We start from the raw sequence: 21,479 nt of genomic DNA on the forward strand, positions 1-21,479 counted from the left end.
CGTGTGACAGTGTGTGTGGATTCTGATTAAAAAAAACATAAAGATTTGATATGTTTGGATTAAAAACAAGCTCAGAGAGTTAAACAGAATAAAGCAAAGCGCGCTTTCCTGTGTTGTAAAAACACCACTGCGCTATTCTGGCTTGTCAATTAATTTCTCTACATTTCTCACGGGAGAGCATGAGCTATTTACGTGCCGCGGGGTATTGACCGAACTCTATAATTGTCTTCGTGAAAAAATGCAGTGCGTTCAATTTCATTCTGTGGGTCCAACAGTTTGACTAAATATGATAATTTCGCTTCACGCGACTTGTTTTTGTGGGTGGTTTATTTTTGCAGAAAGGGGTCGTGTTCCATGATCGGAGCTTGGGGCAGTTCACTGAAGACACCCAACTCCTTACTGCAGCTGAGGGCCCTCGATTGGGCAGTGGATGGTCAGTCTAACTGGTCAACGTGTGTGCGTGTGGGTGTGTGTGTGTGTGTGCCAGTTTTGTTCTGGTATCATTGTGTGTGTGTGTGTGTGTGTGTGTGTGTGTGTGTGTGTGTTTGTGTGTGTGTGTGTGTGGTGTGTGTCAGTGTGTGAAAGAGCTTTCAGATTTGTTCTACCATTGTTCTGGTCGTGTGTGTGTGTGTGCGTGTGCGTGTGTGTGTGCAGGGCCGGACCCAGGGGGGGGGGGGTTCCAGGGGTTCCGGAACCCCACCCCTGGAAAAAGCATGTACCTTGCTTTTACTTTTACTATTTTTAGCACCAAAACAATGCTGCTCTTAACCCTCAAAACAAGGCCCAGAATGCACTATATTGCACAGATTTTAACCGTTTTTCAAAAATTTTCCGGGGGAGCATGCCCCCGGACCCCCCGAGTTCGCGCGCCTGCTCCCCCAAAAAAGGAGGAACCCCCCCCTTACAACTCATTTGGTCCGGCCCTGGTGTGTGTGTGTGTGTGTGTGTGTGTGTGCGGACGTCTGTGCGTGTGTGCGTGCGGACGTGCGTGTGCCCAGCTAGCAAGCTTTCGTCGGCCGACTGACGATTTCAGTCGGGTGACGTCGTCATATGTCGTGTGTCGTCGTCCGTTGTCGCGCCGATACCGTTTGACTGTGTATAAATGTACGTAATAAACCCCGACATCGGCCCGACGCAATGTTGCTGTCGATAAAATTATGCAGAGTTACGGGAGATAACAAATTGATGATCATTATTTTAACATTTGTTACGTCCCCTGTTCAAGCGTCGGTCCAGCAACGGCGTGACATTATGAGACTGACCATGCAAATGCGAAACTAAATTATTCATATTTGTTGACTTTTTCACATAGGAGTAGGATAATTAATTGTAAGTTTTATTTGCATATTTGCAATCAAATACAGCATGAGCTCAAATCATGAGTTTTACATTTTAAAAATACGCCATCATTTACTTGAAATATTCAAATAGCTTTCCTTACGGTAAACAAGATTGAGTGTGCAAATGGCTGCTGCTTTCCCGCGTGAGCGAATTTTATTTGTTTTCTTAGTTCAAGTTAATATCGAAAGAAGAGACATTTTTGGGAATGTTGGACAGCACATTGATGATATGTTATCCGAGACGAATGTCGCCTCGGGATCTCAATCTGAGTGCTGGTCCCAGTGCCACGTGGTGGCGGTGAGAATAGTTGTGTAGCCAGTGAGTCAGGCTCTTGGCAATGACAATCAGATTCAGACGTCAACTCGAGGACAACCGACGGATGGAGCGAGTAATTAGTGATTTCGGTTTTTTTTGGCTCTCAATGTTAGTTTTGCTGTTACAGTGAGGGGGGGGGGGGGGGGGGGAGTACATACTGCTGTATCTTATTCTGTATATGTAGATGTAGGTGTGTTTTGTCCTGTTACAGTGGGGGAGGGGGGTGTTGTACACACTGCTGTAAATATAGATGTAGGTGTGTTTTGTCTTGTTACAGTGGGGGGGAGGGGGGGGTGTGTGTGTACATACTGCTGTAGATGTAGGTGTGTATTGTCCTGTTACAGGGGGGGGGGGGGGGGTAACATACTTCTGTAGCTGTAGGGGGAGGGGGGGTACATACTGCAGTAGTTGTTGGTGATTTTTGCACTGTTACACTGGGGGGGGGGGGGGGGTGGAGTACATACTGCTGAATCTGTAGCTGTAAGTGTGGTTTGCACTGTTACACTTGGGGGGGGGGGGGGGTGTACATACTGATGTATCTGTAGCTGTAGGTGTGACGTGTATTGCATTGTAACACTTGGGGTGGGGGGGGGGGGGGTGTACATACTGATCTATCTGTAGCTGGTGGTGTGTTTTGCACTGTTACACACTTGGGGGGGGGGGGGGTGTACATACTAACTGCTGAATCTGTAGCTGTATGTGTGTTCTGCACAGTGACACTGGGGGGGGGGGGGGGGGAGGGGGTTGTACATACTGCTGAATCTGTAGCTGTAGGTGTGTTTTGTACTGTTACACTTGGGGGGGGGGGGGGTGTGCATACTGATGTATATGCTTGGCGCTGGTGGACAATATTCACTTTTTTGGCCAAAAACACACTTTTTTGGCCAAAAACGTACATTATTGGCCAAAAAGTGTGTTTTTGGCCAAACACATGTTTTGGCCAAAACTTTTAAGTGCAAAGTTTTGGCCAAAAAAATATTTGGCCAAATCTAAAACATTTGGCCAAATCTTCACTTTTTTGGCCAAATGTTTTTTGCATTGAAAGTTTTGGCCAAAAAATAGTTTTGGCCAAAACTTCATTTTTTGGCCAAATCTTTGAGTACCCCTTGGCGCTGATAGACAATATTCATTTTTTTGGCCAAAAACGCCAGTTTTGGCCAAAAAAGCAAAGTTTTGGCCAAAAAAGTATACTTTTGGCCAAAAACGCCAGTTTTGGCCAAAAACGCCGGTTTTGGCCAAAAACGCCAGTTTTGGCCAAAAACGCCAGTTTTGGCCAAAAACGCCAGTTTTGGCCAAAACCGCCAGTTTTGGCCAAAAAATTATAGTTTTGGCCAAAAAAGTGAAAATTGTCCACCAGCGCCAAGCTGCTTGGCGCTGGTGGACAATATTCACTTTTTTTGCCCAAAACACACTTTTTTGGCCAAAACTGGCGTTTTTGGCCAAAAAAGCAAAGTTTTGGCCAAAAAAGTATAGTTTTGGCCAAAAACGCCAGTTTTGGCCAAAACCGCCAGTTTTGGCCAAAACCGCCAGTTTTGGCCAAAACCACCAGTTTTGGCCAAAAAAGCAAAGTTTTGGCCAAAAAAGTATAGTTTTGGCCAAAAACGCCAGTTTTGGCCAAAAAAGTGCGTTTTTGGCCAAAAAAGTGAATATTGTTCACCAGCGCCAAGCAGCTTGGCGCTGGTGGACAATATTCACTTTTTTTGGCCAAAACACACTTTTTTGGCCAAAACTGGCGGTTTTGGCCAAAAAAGCAAAGTTTTGGCCAAAAAAGTATAGTTTTGGCCAAAAACGCCAGTTTTGGCCAAAAACGCCAGTTTTGGCCAAAACCACCAGTTTTGGCAAAAAAAGTGTGTTTTTGGCCAAAATAGTGAATATTGTCCACCAGCGCCAAGCTGCTTGGCGCTGGTGGACAATATTCACTTTTTTTGCCAAAAACACACTTTTTTGGCCAAAAACGTACATTTTTGGCCAAAAAAGCAAAGTTTTGGCCAAAAAAGTATAGTTTCGGCCAAAAACGCCAGTTTTGGCCAAAACCGCCAGTTTTGGCCAAAACCGCCAGTTTTGGCCAAAAAAGTGCGTTTTTGGCCAAAAAAGTGAATATTGTTCACCAGCGCCAAGCTGCTTGGCGCTGGTGGACAATATTCACTTATTTTGCCAAAAACACACTTTTTTGGCCAAAACTGGCGGTATTGGCCAAAAAAGCAAAGTTTTGGCCAAAAAAGCAAAGTTTTGGCCAAAAAGAGATTTGACCAAAAAAGTGAATATTGTCCACCAGCGCCAGCAAATACAAAAGATTTTGCCAAAAAAAGATTTGGCCAAACAAAAAAATTTGGCCAAAAAGTGAAGATTTGGCCAAATCTTTTTTGTTTGGCCAAATCTTTTTTTGGCCAAATCTTTTTGTGGCAGAAGTTTGGCCAAATCTCCCGTTTTAGCTAACATAAACAGTTTTGGCCAAAACTTTTACATAGAAAGTTTTGGCCCAAAAAAAGTTATAGCCAAATCTATTTTATTTGGCCAAATGTGTGGGTTGTTTTGGCCAAATCTTTGTCTTTTTTGGCCAAAACTGGCGGTTTTTGCCAAAAAAAAAGTGAATATTGTCCACCAGCGCCAAGCATAGATGTAACTAGCTGAAGCTGTAGGTGTGGTATGTACTGTTACAGTAGGGGGAGGGGGGGGGGGTGAACATACTGCTGTTTTTGTAGCTGTTGGTGTGTTTTGCACACAGGGGGGGGGGGGGGGGGGGGATTGGGGTTGTATACTGCTGTATCTGTAGCTCTAGGTGTGTTTTGCGCTCTACACGAGGGAAGGGGGTGGAGTGTTGTATGTTTGGTACTGTTACAGTGGTGGCAGCGGGGGGAGGGGGATGTACATAATTCTGAATCTGTAGCTGTAAATGAGTTTTGTACTGTTACAGTGGTGGCGGGGGGGGGGGGGGGGGGGGTTGGGGGTTGTACATACTGCTGTAGCTGTAGGTGTGTTTTGCACTGTTACTAAGGGGGAGGGGAGGTGTACATACTGCTGTAGCTGTAGCTGTAAGTAATTTTTGCACTGTTACACTTGGGGGGTTGTATATACTGCTGAATCTGTTGCTGTAGGTGTGTTTTATACTGTAATACTGAGGGGGGGGGGGGGTGTATACGGCTGTATCTGTAGCTGTAGGTGTGTTTTGTACTGTTACAGTGAGGGCGGTACGCGGTAGGGGCGGGGGGTTCTACATACTGCTGTATCTCTAGCTGGTGATTTGTTTTGCACTGTTACACTGGGGGGGGGGGGGGGGGTTGTACACACTGCTGTATCTGTAGGTTTGTTTGCAACTGTAACACTGGGGGGAGGGGGGGTTATACTGCTGTAGCTGTAGCTGTAAGTGAATTTTGCACTGTTACACTTGGGGGGGGGGGGGGGTGGTGGTGGTACATACTGCTGTATCTGTAGCTGCACCCAGCCAGCAAGACATTAGCGGCCGATAGTCGGCCGAACACCCTTCAAAAAGTCGGGCAGGTGACGTCAAAAGATACGACGCGGGTGTTGGCCCGACTAACTTTTGCAAAGAGGCAACGAGGCGGCCGACAGGCGGCCGAACACCTGTACTATGGCGGCACGCATCCGGTCCGATGTTAATCGGCCCGATGGCTTGTTGGACCTGCGGCCCGACACCTTATGCCGACATCGTCCCGATGTCTTCCCGCTGAAATCGATATCTTCCCGATGTCGGCATAAGGTGTCGGACCGCAGGTCAAACAAGTCATCGGGCCGATTAACATCGGACCGGATGCGTGCCGCCATAGTGCAGGTGTTCGGCCGCCTATCGGCCGCATCGTTGCCTCTTTGCAAAAGTTAGTCGGGCCAACACCCGCGTCGTATGTTTTGACGTCACCGGCCCGACTTTTTGAAGGGTGTTCGGCCGATTATCGGCCGCTAATGTCTTGCTGGCTGGGTGTGTGTGTGTGTGTGTGTGCGTGTGCTTGCAACTATCAGCAGCAGAAAGCTTCCCTCATTCTGTCTGTCAGTCTGTCTGCGTGCCTTTCTGAAAGACAGTGTCTCTGTCTGCGTGCCTGCATACCTGCCTGTGAATGCGTTGCGTTTACCGAGAGTGTGTGTGTGTGTGTGTGTGTGTGTGTGTGTGTGTGTGTTTGCTATCTGCTTTAAACCACAGGACCCTTCAAGGATTTTCCCCAGGTGACAGTGTACCACCCCACGAACTCCTCCAACGGTCACGCTTTTGCAAACTTTGGATGGACAGGGTGGATAGGATCCATAACAGGTAAAATTACAAGCACTAAGATAATCTCACTGTTGGTAATTTTCACAGGCTACCAAACACTTATGAACAAGTTAAACGTTTGATTCAGTCAGTAACGGTGAGTTTAAAAGTGCAACCCAGTATGTCACTGAGCTACCATAGACCTACCCAGTATGTCACTAAGCTACCATAGACCTACCCAGTATGTCACTGAGCTACCGTAGACCTACCCAGTCTTTAACATGGGATCAGAGAATCCTCCAACTACCCAGTATGTCACTGAGCTGCCATAGACCTACCCAGTATGTCACTGAGCTACCATTGACCTACCTAGTATGTCACTGAGCCATCATAGACCTTTACCCAGTCTTTAACATGGGATCAGAGAATCCTCCAACTACCCAGTATGTCACTGAGCTGCCATAGACCTTTACCCAGTCTTTTACATGGGATCAGAGAATCCTCCAACTACCCAGTATGTCACTGAGCTACCATAGACCTTTACCCAGTCTTTTACATGGGATCAGAGAATCCTCCAACTACCCAGTATGTCACTGAGCTACCATAGACCTTTACCCGGTCTTTTACATGGGATCAGAGAATCCTCCAACTACCCAGTATGTCACTGAGCTACCATAGACCGACACCCAGTCTTTTACATGGGATCAGAGAATATTCCAACTTGAACATACTGTATATATATGCATTTAATTACGTCCCGCCCCAAATTCCGTTGCGAGTCTTGTCTGTGTCACACTGGTACATTTGCATGGTGACCCACTGTAACATATACACCGGAACGACAAGAAATGAAAGTTTTGCTATATAATCGATCATACCTCGTGCACATCAAACTAAGCATGGTCATCTTCTCGTATACCTGTGAAAGTAATAAATTTTACACATTACTTTTTGACCCACTAGTGTAAGGGAAGGAACTGTGCTTGTTCTTAACAAATGTAATGTCAGGATTACTTCCCTTTGATTATTCCAGAAAAGTGATGGAAGTTTGGTAAACTATTTTTCTGTATTTTTATATGATTAAAAGTGAATATATATAGTGATGTTAATTTCTGTTTGCAAGGTAGACAAATCTGAAATTGTGGGCTTGAATATTGTTAACAGAAAAATCTTGATTTTGTCTAGATTGCAGAAACAAACATTGGTATCAGCGTTTTTGAAATCTCAGGATAGTTTTTTTGTGTGTGGTAATTTAGAAAGGAGTTAGTGATAAAAGATTATTTGAAGTATTTGAATGTTATTTGTTTATTTTAATAATATTTTAGCAGTTTTATTTTTAGGTAGTTAACAGATATTTTAGCACCTTTCGGTTCCGTGAGCATTGTCCTAATTCTGCCTCTTGAAGAACCAAACTTTTCATCAGTGGTGCCAGATTTTCATGCTCGTGATTTACAAATGTTTTATTCCTAAATCAGGGGTAACGTTGATCTTTATTGGTCAACAATTTGGATTTCTATCGAGTTGTTAATCTGGTTTGAACTCTGGTTGTGTAGCTTTTGATCTTGGTTTAAAGATAACAATTTTGCATTTTTTTGTGAGTAAACCAAATACCTCTTTTCATTTGATAATTTTAGTAAATAAAATGTGCAACACCGAACTCCTCTCTTGTTGAATTGTGTGGATCGTGAGAATAGTTAAACGTTAAAGGTTACCTCACCCATACCCTCGGACAAATTTGCTAAAACAATCACTGTAAGTCTTAGCAGGTTTACAAATTAACCTCGGCGAATGAGTAGACTGCATTTATAAATTAGTCAGCAGAACTTACTTTTTATTTGGTCTGGTTTGTCGGACTAAAAATAACAAGATGAGAACAAGTTTCTTTTCCGTCTGCGTTCCAGGGATGAGGCCTCAGACGTTGGTTTTGGTGGAGATGATGAAGTTAGTGGTTGTTAAAGTTGTTCTGTGGATGCCCATTGCTTCTCCTCCACTGCGGACCCCTTAGATCGAGAAAAAATCTAATCATTAAAGAGATAATTAAGTGATTCATTATTTATTTGTAGATAGTAATGCCCGTTTGACGTACGTGCAGGGATGAACTCACGCCAGATGGCAATCTCAGAAATTGGAGTGTCCTTTCCTGATGAAACTTTTGGCAAGGAGTCCAGATTCGGAGTACCGTTCACGGTGAGTGCAGATATTGCTTACCTCATTTGGGTCTAGTCAGAGAGATAGTAAGATATTCTGAGAGAAAAAATGTTTCAAAACGGCAAAATATGAGAAAAACACTGTCCGTCCTGCGTAGTGAAACGAGACATTTTGAACATAATCATCGAGTAGGGAAAAGGAATATATTAATGTTTGGCTAGATGTTATATTACAACAAACCGTTCTGATTTCCACATGCCTCGCCTCTCAGTGTCTGATTTTCATTCAGAACGTAACCCTGAATAGCATATATATGTTAGTCAAGTCTGACTGAAACATTCACTTATTTTATGGCCTTTCTTCTGTTTAATTCAGAACATAGCTGAATAGTGTGTTAGTCAATTTAAGGCCAACATCGAGGGCGCGACAGATGTAGCTCTGTTTTCTCGTGCCTGTAATACATACAGTGTCGCTCTCAATATGACGGCTTACTAGTGCCAAAACCTCATAATTGTAATTATCCCCTTGATAATTACCATTTTTACGTGTTTATTACTAATTTTACCGGGAAAATTTTTCCCGGAATAATGACTAACTTTCACCTGTTAATTACTCATTTTTAGTTTTGGCTCACTTCCTGACGGATTGCTAGTGCCAAAACTAAAAATTAGTCATTTTCCCATGAAAATGAGTAACTAACAGGTGAAAACAGTAACTGACAGCGTTAATGGAAAATTTCCTAGATAAATTTTCATTTAATTAATATACTTACCCGAATCACATTAGCATTGAGTCACCTGAGATGCTTATCACTGAAAAACGCTTACCCGGCTAAAAATTTTAAAGGGAAGCAACCCCATCACCAAAACGAAAGTGAAAGTAGCTTTGGTAATGGGCCAGCACACTGGGAGTTACCTCCCATACGGGTGTGTGCCACGTCACGTCCTCTAGGAACACGTGCCTATTCTCATACGACTTTAAAAATCTTAAAACCATACGCGGGGCAGGTGGGAGGGAATACAGTATGTGATTCGGGTAAGTATATTAATTAAATGAAAATTTATCTAGGAAATTTTCCATTAAATAACATATTCTTACTCCGAATCACATTAGCAGATAACATCAACAAGGCGGTGGGCTAGAAATGAATCAAAACTCACCATCAAGTTCTGGACAGGAACTGACCTGCTGCTATGAGGGCTGGAAGGCCCCTGGAGCCATCCTGTCGAAGAGCCGAGACGTTCCGAAGATAAAAGTTCATGAAAACATCTTCAGAACGCCAAAACGCAATTGTCAGCACCTCCTCTAGACATCTGGAGCGCAGTACTGCCAGAGAGGATGCCCACGCACTCATTTCATGGGCTCGGGCCGAGTCAAGTGGCAAGGAGGGCATGACCCCCCCCCTCTTTGTGCGACTCCACTCATAAGCTTGCTTAATGAGCGAGGAAGCCCACCGGGCCAACGATACCTTCGACAAATCTTACTCGCGCCTAGAAAAGGGCGAGATAAACAGCAACTTCTGAGAACTAGACCGAAACGGCTGAGTCCGGGCTAAGTACAGACGAAGAGCCCTCACAGGGCAATTGACCGAATCAAGGTCATCCGGGGCCAACGCGCTGATCAGAGCCTTGACTCTAACCAGCGGAGAGGCCTGCCCCGGAGACTGATTCTTGGCCAGGAAATCGGGCCGGAAACGCAAAGATGCGGAACCGTCCGACTAAAGGGAGATATCTCCAGGCTGACCCGACAGGGCATGGACCTCGCTACCCCGTCGGGCCGTTGCCAACAAAAGAAGAACCAGCGCTTTGCGAGTGACATTGAACAGAATGGCCTCGCTCAAAGGCTCAAAATCCGCAGAACGTAGGAATTCCAGGATTAAAAACAAGTCCCACTTGGGAGCGGGCAAACGAGCTTTAGCTTCCTTAAAAGCAGCCCCTTTAATGACTGCAGCTATAACGCCCCCGACTCGAACAGACCGACCGATCTGCTAAAGAGTCGCCGAGATAGCGAAGCGCCGGACCCTCAACGAGGAGCCTGAAGCGCCCTGCGAAGACATGAAAGAGAGGCGGTTGGCGACCTGAATAGAACGCGGAGCCACCGAACTCACCCCTGTAGCTGAACACCAGGCAGTCCATGCCTTCCGGTGGGAAGCATAAACTGACGAGGTGGATGCTCTAAGCGAGCGAGCCACCAAGTCCAGACGGATGGAAGCCATCAGGAGAGGCAAAGTGGAGCGAATCTGAGCTTGGAGCTTGTCCACCCTTCTCTAAGAAGGCTGGACAGTCCACGCGACCGTGTCGAAAGACATCCCCAGATAAGTGAATGTCTGTGACGGGGTCAGCTCCGACTTTGCCCGGTTGATCGAGAACCCCAACAAGTTGGATTCTCGAAGAACCATCAGGGTATCTTGCGAACAGCCGCTCTGGGACTGGTTCATGATGAGCCAGTCGTCCAGATAAGCCCGCAGGCGGATACCCCAGGACCTCACCAGTGCACAGACCTGTCTCACCACCATGGTGAAAATCCATGGTGCGAGGGACATCCCGAAAGGGAGTGCGCGAAACTGGTAGATCTGATCTCCCCACCAGAAACAAAGCCATTTCCGGTCAGCCGGATGCATAAGAAAGAAAGTATGCGTCCGTGAGATCGATCGAGGTCACCCAGTCTCCTGGGCGGAGAGAGTCTCGGACAGAGGCTGGCGTCTCCATCTTGACTTTTATCTCACTCAAGAAAGTGTTGAGGAGAGATAAATCCAACACGGGACGCCGTCCTCCTGACGCTTTGGGAAAGGCGAAAAGACGCCCTTAAATCCCAGGGAGCTATGGACCCGAACTCTCTCCACCGCGCCCTTCTGCTCCAGGGAGGCAATTTCCGACTGCAAGACGGAACATGCTTCCTGCGAGAAGAGGGGCTTGAACCGCGGTAGCACTCGGGTAAGAGGCGCCTTTACCTCCCGCCAGAGCAGGCGGAAGCCCGATCTCACCACTCCCACAATCCATTGGCTGTCTACTACCGACATCCAACGAGAAAGCGCACGGGAGGGGCCTCCCGCCATCACCAAGGTGGAAGGCGGGAGGGGGGTGAGATCGGGAGCGCTTCATTGGAGGTGTGGCTTACTCCCAGAGCCGCCACACCCCCTCCCCGATGCCGTCCTCTTCTTCCTGCCACGAGCGGCACGCCTGCCGCTTCTGAGCTGGCTTGAGGTTCGACAATGTCTGAGCCTGCTTTGCTTAGAAGGCTTAGACTGTTTCACCCCCTGCAGAGTGAAGTCGAGGAACTGACTGTCCTTGTTCGACTGAATCCCCTTCTGTCTGGCATCCATTGCCAGAGAACAGAAGTGAGATTCCTCTGAGACCGGGGAGACTCTCAAGGTCTCCCTAGTAGCCAGCTCCGTGAACTGGGACTGCGAGAGGAAGAGATCCCTCCTACAGAGGACCGCTTGGGTGTACTGTAGGTAGGAAAGACGCAATTGTTCCTCCTTGACCTTGGCCAAGGCGGTAAAAAGCGCAGAGACATCGTCCGCATTTTGTTCCTCACTGAGAGTGAAAGGAACCAGCGAATCGATCAATGCCCGAAACAGAGTCCGAACAAGAGTCTTCGCAACGGAGGACAGTTCGATCTGCCAACGTCCAACCTCCTCAGCAGAGAGGAGGGAAGCCTCAGAAACCGGCAGAACCGGATCATGCCTGATCGGTTTAGCCAGAAGAGGCAGCAATTCCCGGGGAACCGGAAGGGTAGCCCTAGGGAGTGCAAAAGACACCAGCCAGCTCTGGCTCTGAGTGGGCAAGCTAAGCTTCCTATTGCCCGTAGGCACAAAGGAAGAGGCTTGAGAAGCCGACGCCACCCACTGCTGAGCTGATTCCGGAACTGGACCAAAAGGAAGCAGTAACGGAACAGGCACTGGCCGAATACCACTCCCCGCATGTGCTGGACGAACCAGCGAATGCGAAAGTTGGTAAGCCACTGACGGAGACTCGGCGAACCGGAAGGAAGAAACCTCTTCCTGTGCCGGCCGGAAGTCCGCCATGGCCGAAGGAACGAACGGAGCGGAAGAGTCCGCAGCCACCACCCCTTCGGGGAAAAAACGAGACGCTACTTCCGCCGCGATGTCAAGAACAGACTTGAGCTTCGACGGAAACACACCCCGAGACTCCTCGTTGACCACTGATGGAGCATCAGAATAGTCACACATGGAACCATGACCAAATCCACCAGTTCCGGAAGCAGAAGCATGCCCTGGCAAACCGGAAACCGGAATGCCTGTGCACGAACATCATCCTGCAACCCAGAACCTTGTGAAGGTAAGGGTAGGCAGGACGACCATCCGTAAAAAACCGGAGCTGGATGAGCTGACGTCACTCCCCCATCCGAGTGGAGTGATGCCTGCTCAAGCCTAGGCACTAAATGGCCGGAAGGCGTACGATGGAATCCACCCTCTGATATCCGGAAGGAAGCACCAGAAGAGGAAGCAGCGTGTCCGGCCGAAACCGGAAGTGTAGCCGACGAAACCGCGCAATGCGGAATTGAAGGCTGCACTGGTTGACTTCGTGATCCGGAAGGACCGGAAGTCAGTGAAAACTCCATACTGCCGCAGCCGCCGTAGCGTGCCTGCGTGGACGGATCATCACCTCCGGCGAGTGCCGGTAGTGCAGCCGACAGAACCACGCAATGCGGAAGCGAAGGCTGCACTGAAACCAAAAACACCAGTTCCGGAAGCAGAAGCATGCCCTGGCAAACCGGAAACCGGAAATGCCTGTGCACGAACATCATCCTGCAGCCCAGAACCTTGTGAAGGTAAAGGGTAGGCAGGACGACCATCCGCAAAAACCGGAGCTGGATGAGCTGACGTCACTCCCCCATCAGAGTGGAGTGATGCCTGCTCAAGCCTAGGCACTAAATGGCCGGAAGGCGTACGCTGGAATCCACCCACTGGTAACCGGAAGGAAGCACCAGAAGAGGACGCAGCGTGTCCGGCCGAAACCGGAAGTGTAGCCGACGAAACCGCGCAATGCGGAATTGAAGGCTGCACTGGTTGACTTCGTGATCCGGAAGGACCGGAAGTCAGTGAAAACTCCATACTGCCGCAGCCGCCGTAGCGTGCCTGCGTGGACGGATCATCACCTCCGGCGAGTGCCGGTAGTGCAGCCGACAGAACCACGCAATGCGGAAGCGAAGGCTGCACTGAAACCAAAAACACCAGTTCCGGAAGCAGAAGCATGCCCTGGCAAACCGGAAACCGGAAATGCCTGTGCACGAACATCATCCTGCAGCCCAGAACCTTGTGAAGGTAAAGGGTAGGCAGGACGACCATCCGCAAAAACCGGAGCTGGATGAGCTGACGTCACTCCCCCATCAGAGTGGAGTGATGCCTGCTCAAGCCTAGGCACTAAATGGCCGGAAGGCGTACGCTGGAATCCACTCACTGGTAACCGGAAGGAAGCACCAGAAGAGGAAGCAGCGTGTCCGGCCGAAACCGGAAGTGTAGCCGTCGGAACCGCGCAATGCGGAAGTGAAGGCTGCACTGGTTGACTTCGTGATCCGGAAGGACCGGAAGTCAGTGAATACTCCATCCTGCCGCAGCCGCCGTAGCGTGCCTGCGTGGACGGATCATCACTTCCGGCGAGTGCCGGTAGTGTAGCCGACGGAACCGCGCAATGCGGAAACGAAGGCTGCACTGGTTGACTTCGCGATCCGGAAGGACCGGAAGTCAGTGAATACTCCATCCTGCCGCGACCGCCGTAGCGTGCCGGAGCGGACGGATCATCACTTCCGGCAAGTGCCGGAAATGCGGCAGCCGAAACCGACTGCCGCCGCTGTTCGATCAAATCCGGGGCCTCGTAGGTTATCGCCGGAAATGAAAGATCAGCATGGTATCGGTCGTGACCCGAAGCGAAAGAGCTGTCTCCCGAGAGAGAACGTCCAGGCGCCTCACGAGGGCTATCGGACCAGCTCTGCTTACCAGCCGCAGCTGAAGAAGGAGGACGCTGCTCCAAACCGGAAATGGAAGGCAAAGACACGGAAGCCAACGCCCGGACGTCACTGCCAGATGCCGGAAACGCCAAACAACTGGCGACGGAACGCTGGAACTCTGCCTGCACCAAGCTGCGGATTTCCGGAACCAGTGTCTAAAACAGAAAGGAACCAACGCACCCTGCACAGGTGCTAACAACGAGGACGAAGTCTCCGTAGTAGAGAACCGGAGCAGACGTAACAGCAGCGCTAGGCGCCGCAAAAGATAGCAGAAGTAGTAACAGCGCTAGGCGCCGAAATAGGTACAGACAACAAAGTGCTACGTTCTTGGTCTGTACAAGTAAAACTGCTTAAGAAGAAGCCTAAGGCTTAAATTTCCCCTTGGGGTCCGACTTGCCACAGCGCTTGTCTGAATCAGACATGCTGTCAAATCCATGTAAACAACACGAAAACATTTTACTGAAAGTAAGTCTAAACGACTGAAAACTCAGCAAAAACACACACTTTCGCGGCAACAAATTACGATAGCTACACTTGCCCAACAAAAGCAGAGGCACGTAGAGCTACAAACAAAGTCACACGAGCTAGTAAACTAACTCACACAACAAAATGGCGAAACACACGAGTAACTGACACCAAGTCAACAACGCGTGGCAACGCGAAAAACATTTACTGACACGTAAGTCTAAACGACTGAAAACACAGTAAACACACACTCTTTCGCGTCGACAAATTACAATAGCTAAACTTGCCCCACAAAAACAGAGGCACGTAGAGCTACAAACAAAGACACAAGAGCTAGAAAACTAACTCACACAACAAAATGGCGAAACACGCAAGTCACTGACACGCCAGTCAACAACACGTGGCAACGCGAAAAATTTACTGAAACATAAGTCTAAACGACTGAAAACACAGTAAACACACACACTTTCGCGTCAACAAAATACTATAGCTACACTTGCCCAACACAGAAAGGGGCACGCAGAGCTACGAGCAAAGTCATACGAGCTAGCTAACTAACTCACACAACAAAATGGCGAAACACGCAAGTCACTGACACACAAGTCCGCAAAAAACGGACAACGTACAGTAACGAAAACAGCGCAAACAACCAACAACAAACGGGAACGAGCTCACCAAACTGTAGGCAAGGCGAGCAGAAAAGCTGGGTAACGTGGCCGGCTATGGCAATCCGAATGGTGCAAATGTCCCTTTTAGCTCTTGATGTCTAAATAACACATTATTTAGCTAAATAACGCGTTATTTAGCTAAACAATGCTTTATTTAGCTATATCATGCATTATTTAGCTAAATAATGCATTGTTTAAATTAAACAATGCATTATTTACAGATACAGAAAAAAGAGAGCCCAAAGCACTAAATAATGCATTGTTTAGCATAAATAAGAGATTGTGTTTGTAAATAACTCATTATTTATAAATAATTACGCGTTTTCTCTAAACAATATATTATATGTAAATAAAGTGTTATTTAGATAAATAAAATATTATTTAAATAAATAAAATATTATTTAGATAAATAAAATATTATTAAATAAATAAAATATTATATGTAAATAAAATATTATTTATCTAAATAAAATATTATTCAGATAAATAATTTATTATTTAGATAAATAATTTATTATTTACTGTTTTTGCCTTGAAATAGTATTATTACGCTAAATAATGCTTTATATAGCTATATAATAGGTTTCCGCTATATAATTCATGATTTGGTAAATAATACATTATATACCGTAAATAAAATATTATATACCGTAAACAATTCATTGTTTAGCGCATCGCGAAGCCGTTTTTTCTCTTGTTGTTTTTTTCCACGTGTTTCTGTGGATCCGAGAGAGCGCTGTTGATTCTCCACTGTCTTGGCAAACCCAGTATCCGGTACTCCACATCCGGTTCCGCCAAGGGACTGGGTGGCCGAGTGGTAACGCACTTGCGCTCGGAAGCGAGAGGTTGCGTGTTCAGGCCTGGGTCAGGCCGCAATTTTCTCCCCCCTTTCCTAACCTAGATGGTGGGTTCAAGTGCTAGTCTTTCGGATGAGACGAAAAACCGAGGTCCCTTCGTGTACACTACATTGGGGTGTGCACGTTAAAGATCCCACGATTGACAAAAGGGTCTTTCCTGGCAAAATTGTATAGGCATAGATACAAATGTCCATCAAATACCCGTGGGACTTGGAATAAAGTAAAAAAAAAAAATCCATCTCACACGGCATTAAGTCTCAGGAAACATGAATACACGCATGCAGGAAAAAAAAATATGGGTAGCGCCGTGTGTATGGCAGCTCGCTTTCCCCGGGGAGAAAGCAGCCCGAATTTCCATGAGGGTAACCTCACTGGACTGTAAATCTTATCCAATCCAATTGGATTGGATTGGATTGGAATACGAATACGAATTCGTATTCGTATTCGTATTCCAATCCAATCCAATCCAAATGTAATCAAGATGGCTACACAAGCACAAGGGAACGTTCCCGCTGAATTGATCAGAACTCTAACTACAGCGGTTGTCCAGGAACTGGCACTGCAAAGGGTTCGTATTTTAAAGTTTTATGGGGGAACATCTTTTACATCTGGACATGGAGAATGAACGACTGCGAACTAAATTGCTGCTGTTGTACCATCAGTTGAAGTTAGCCACCTGACAAGAAGATGGTCGGAAGCGAAGCGGATGTAGCTTTAGTACGCCGAGACAGATGCTAGTTGTCTGATTGGTCAGTTTGAGAATCAACAGAGCTCTCGTGGATCCACGGAAACACGTGGTAAAAAACAACAAGAGAAATATCGGCTTCGATGCACTGCGCTAAACAATGAATATTGTTTACGGTAAATAATATTTTATTTACGGTATATAATGTATTATTTACCAAATCATGAATTATATAGCGGAAACCTATTATATAGCTATATAAAGCATTATTTAGCGTAATAATACTATTTCAAGGCAAAAACAGTAAATAATAAATTATTTATCTAAATAATATTTTATTTATCTAAATAATATTTTATTTATCTAAATAATATTTTATTTATCTAAATAATATTTTATTTACATACAATATTTTATTTATACAAATAATATTTTATTTATCTAAATAATATTTTATTTATTTAAATAATATTTTATTTATCTAAATAACACTTTATTTACATATAATATATTGTTTAGAGAAAACGCGTAATTATTTATAAATAATGAGTTATTTACAGACACAATCTATTATTTATGCTAAACAATGCATTGTTTAGTGCTTTGTGCTCTCTTTTTTCTGTATCTGTAAATAATGCATTGTTTAAGTTAAACAATGCATTATTTAGCTAAATAATGCATGATATAGTTAAATAACGCGTTATTTAGCTAAATAATGCGTTATTTAGACATCAAGAGCTAGAAGGGACATTTGCACCATTCGGATTGCCATAGCCGGCGGGTGTCCTCAAACACACAAGGTCAGCCACAGAGCGTCAAAAAGTGAACCGTCCTCTCCGAGGTGAAAAAGACGTATGAGAATAGGCACGTGTTCCTAGAGGAAGTGACGTGGCACACACCCGTATGGGAGGTAACTCCCAGTGTGCTGGCCCATTACCAAAGCTACTTTCACTTTCGTTTTGGTGATGGGGTTGCTTCCCTTTAAAATTTTTAGCCGGGTAAGCGTTTTTCAGTGATAAGCATCTCAGGTGACTCAATGCTAATGTGATTCGGAGTAAGAATATGTTATTTAATTAGTAATTATCACGTGATAATGGGTAACCCCAGGTTTTGGCACTAGTATAGCCGTCATATCTCAACGCTAAATTTATCTCTGTGGCCTTCTGCAAAAGCAAGGCTTTGTCTCCTGTGAACGGATGTTCGGTCTCACTAATTTCACGGCCTTTTTTCCAGTTCTTGCTGCGAGACATCCTGCAGTTTGACAACACGCTAGACGACAGCATAAAACGTATCAGCGACGCGAGCCGCACGTGTGACCTCATTCTGGGTGTTGGAGATGGCAAGGTACTTTGCTCACTATATTGAATGTTTGAGTGTTTGGGTTGTTGTGGTGGTAGTTGTTATGGTAATGATCGTTGATGTTGTTGTCGTCGTCGGTTGTTCAGTGTTGTGCATTTCAGGATGCTTTGTGATGCGGTTTCACGTGCTGCGTGCGTGTGAAGAAGGAAACCGCCTTCATGTTTGTGAAAAAAAATGCGTTTTATCATTTTAATTTCTGACATTATTTTTGAAATAGCTATGTTTGATAAAAGGCAGGTTGTTTGTTCTTGTTCAAAGGTAAATATGCGCCGAAATGGCTGCAATCTACTGGCCGTATAAAATTTCATCTCACACGGCATCACTGCAGAGCGCCTAGAACTGTACCCACGGAATATGCGCGATATAAGACTCATTGATTGATTGTTTTTATTTTTATTTTATTTTTTTCCGTGACCTAGGATCGCAGGTTCCGTGGAATCCAGTATTCAGCCTCTGTGGCCAACTTCTACACAGACTCCGACCTGAAACCAGAAGCCACCTGGCACCCGAAGATCAATGATACTGTCTACTACGGTCAGTAGTAATGTCGTCGTTACTGGTGTTGGTGTAGGAAAGGGATGGGGTCAAGGCTCGCCTTGAGTTCAAGACAAACCAAATACTGAATTAGAAGAATAAGAGGGGAAAAAATAACACATATAGCCTTCAACCAAGCAAGTACATGCACAACTAAATGTAGGAATCTGGGACATGAAGAAACATTCGCGAAAGTCACAATGTCTCTGTCCACACACACATGGACGAACGCACACACACACACACGCACGCACACACAAGCCACAATGACTCTGTCTTCACACACAAGTGACACGCACATGAACGAACGCACACAGCCACACTGCCCACACACACACACAATTTATGTTCTCTCCCTTAGGCATGCACATGAAGTGCACGCGCCGGCACAATCTCTCTTCCCCTCTCTCTTTCATCCTTTTTCTCTCTTTCTCTCAGTCGAATTTGGAATAATCCGAAACCGTGATTTTATTTCCCTCTCCCATCCATCGCCTGCTTCACTGATTGCAGCTGCCGAAAGCGAAAAAGCCTATCAAGTTAACCAGAGTGTCTGAGTCCCATCTCTGTAAGCGCATGATTCTTCAGGACAGAATACTGTCACACCACCAAATCAGCACGTGAAACTGACTGGACTCTCATTAATATGCTGCAGGTATGGACTGGCTGTGTCCGGGTTACAGCCAGGTTCTGGCACGACAGCTTCAGACCTACCACGGCCAGCTGACGCCAGAACTTGTCGCCACACATGTTGTGCCCATCGTGCAGACTGGAAACCTGCTGGTCAGTGGCTTGACTCGACTAGTGGTCAAATATTACTACGACAGAGGAAACTACTGAGATAGTGGAGCCGGGAGAGAGAGAGAGAGAGAGAGAGAGAGAGAGAACGAACGAACGAACTTTATTTTACAAGGATAAAGGTGTAAGGCACATTGCCTTGTCTAACAACCTGTCCTTAAACAAATAAAAAACATATAATATCCACTAAAGAAGAATACAATGGAACAATTTGATATACTGAAAGGCATACATTCTGCAAATAGTGCATTGAACGATTTTGCTCTCAAACGAACCTGTAATTTGTAGTTGACATCTTGAGTGTCGGAGCAAATGTTTCACGCTGTCAGCGTGCGCTTTGCAGTATTGCTGATCCAGCCACAGCTCACTGTGCTAATAAAGACAATGGGCTGAAAGGGAGACAATAACGTAAAAAAGATAGTGTTTGGCCCTATAAAATGCAACTGGCTGTTTGGCTGTATCAGATATCACAATCATGCCACGACTTGATGAAGGAGAGAGACAGCAAGCGATTGGGATGCTTAGAGCTGGCCAAAGCATTGAACGTGATGAACACTGAACGTTTTACGAAATCATTGCGCTTGGACTCAGTCACTTTTTTTGAAAAATTGTCATTTCATGATGTTCTATTCAAAATCAATAAAGCGAAGGTTTATAAACACTAAAATGGCCAATAAATAAAATATTCAAACATTGAAAACATTCACCACTGAGTTGATTTTTTGTGATTTTTTAAAGTTCAGTTTGCGGAATTTATGCCTCTCAGTACAGATGAAAAATGCTAAATGTAACCAATATAAAATGGAAACAAAAATTAAAATTAAGAGAGAGAGAGAGAGAGGGAGAGAGAGAGAGAGAGAGAGAGAGAGAGAGAGAGAGAGAGAGAGAGAGAGAGAGACTAAAATGAACGGAGAGAACCATGGTTGAAGTAGAGATGAAGAGAGAGAGACAGAGAGAGAGAGAGAGAACTTTATTTTACGATGGTACTAAAAATAAGCAGGGAGTCTGTGAGTATTACCCAAAGAAAGTGAGGTAGTGTGGGGACACTCCGTAACTTGCTAACTGAATATGAGAGAAACACAGACATCAATATAGTAAATTGACTATTCAATTACAAACAAACTCAATGGATGGGAAACATGTGATCATGAATCAATGAATTTTCCAGCAAAAGCATGACTGCTTCCCATCCAACGTCCCAAGACCCCTCTTTCCACATCTACCTTGCCTTCTCACCGAGTTTTCTGTCTAGAATCTCTGTTAATTTACTTTCATTTTTAAGATTCTGGTAAATTTACTTTGGCAGGTGGCCGTCTACGATCTGACGAAGAACATGGCTCTGCTATCCAATGCACGGGCTAGCTATGAGAGCGGGCCAGCCAATGCCTATGACAGGTGTGTGTTTAATTGTCCCCCTCTTTCCTTCTGTTGTAGGGTGCATCAATGTTCGGGTTGGCACAGTGTGCACACACGCACCAATGCATGCATGCATACACAACTTTAGATGGCTGGCGCGCCGACACACACAGGCGTACACACGTACATGTATGCATAAACACACATATTTCAGTACAAGCTCTTTTTCTCCGTTATATATTTCTCTTTCTCTTGTTGAGCATAGAACAACAATGTATGACCCCCTGTTGTGTTATTTACTTACATTTGAGAGAGAGAGAGAGAGAGAGAGAGAGAGAGAGAGAGAGAGAGAGAGAGAGAGAGAGAGAGAGAGAGAGAGAGAGAGAGAGAGAGAGAGAGAGAGAGAGAGAGAGAGAGAGAGAGAGAGAGAGAGAGAGAGAGAGAGAGAGAGAGAGAGAGAGAGAGAGAGAGAGAGAGAGAGAGAGAGAGAGAGAGAGAGATTAAACGGATGCGTACGTTGCGTATGTGCATCTTTGTGTGTGTGTACTTGGGTACATTTGGATGCATGTATCTTGGGTTTGCTGAACATATTCAGTCTCTGTGATTTCTTTGCAGACAATATGTGCAGCTGAATATGACTGAACTATTCAACGAAAGGCCACCAAATACAATTGTTTTCTGAAATGTCAATCCGGCAGCTGATTCCGACATAAACAATAAATGCGAAGAAGAGATCTTGTCAACCGCAGTGTAGTATAGTGTAGTGGTGTGGTGTGTGTGTGTGT

General features: G+C 45.6%; 1 protein-coding gene across 1 annotated transcript in view; it reads left to right on the plus strand.

The window, feature by feature from the left end:
* Nucleotides 1–21,429, plus strand: part of LOC138959643 (protein dcd1B-like) — a 33,186-nt gene extending 11,757 nt beyond the window's left edge. The window contains exons 7-14 of the mRNA XM_070331210.1: nt 339–433; nt 5,810–5,917; nt 7,950–8,044; nt 17,884–17,994; nt 18,429–18,543; nt 19,196–19,323; nt 20,645–20,733; nt 21,310–21,429. Coding sequence (XP_070187311.1) covers nt 339–433; nt 5,810–5,917; nt 7,950–8,044; nt 17,884–17,994; nt 18,429–18,543; nt 19,196–19,323; nt 20,645–20,733; nt 21,310–21,376 — 808 coding nt within the window. The 3' untranslated portion in view covers nt 21,377–21,429. The remainder of the gene's footprint in view (nt 1–338; nt 434–5,809; nt 5,918–7,949; nt 8,045–17,883; nt 17,995–18,428; nt 18,544–19,195; nt 19,324–20,644; nt 20,734–21,309) is intronic.
* Nucleotides 21,430–21,479: the final 50 nt, after the last annotated feature.

The sequence above is a fragment of the Littorina saxatilis genome, linkage group LG2 (genome assembly GCF_037325665.1).
Source record: "Littorina saxatilis isolate snail1 linkage group LG2, US_GU_Lsax_2.0, whole genome shotgun sequence".
Lineage (NCBI taxonomy): Eukaryota > Metazoa > Mollusca > Gastropoda > Littorinimorpha > Littorinidae > Littorina > Littorina saxatilis.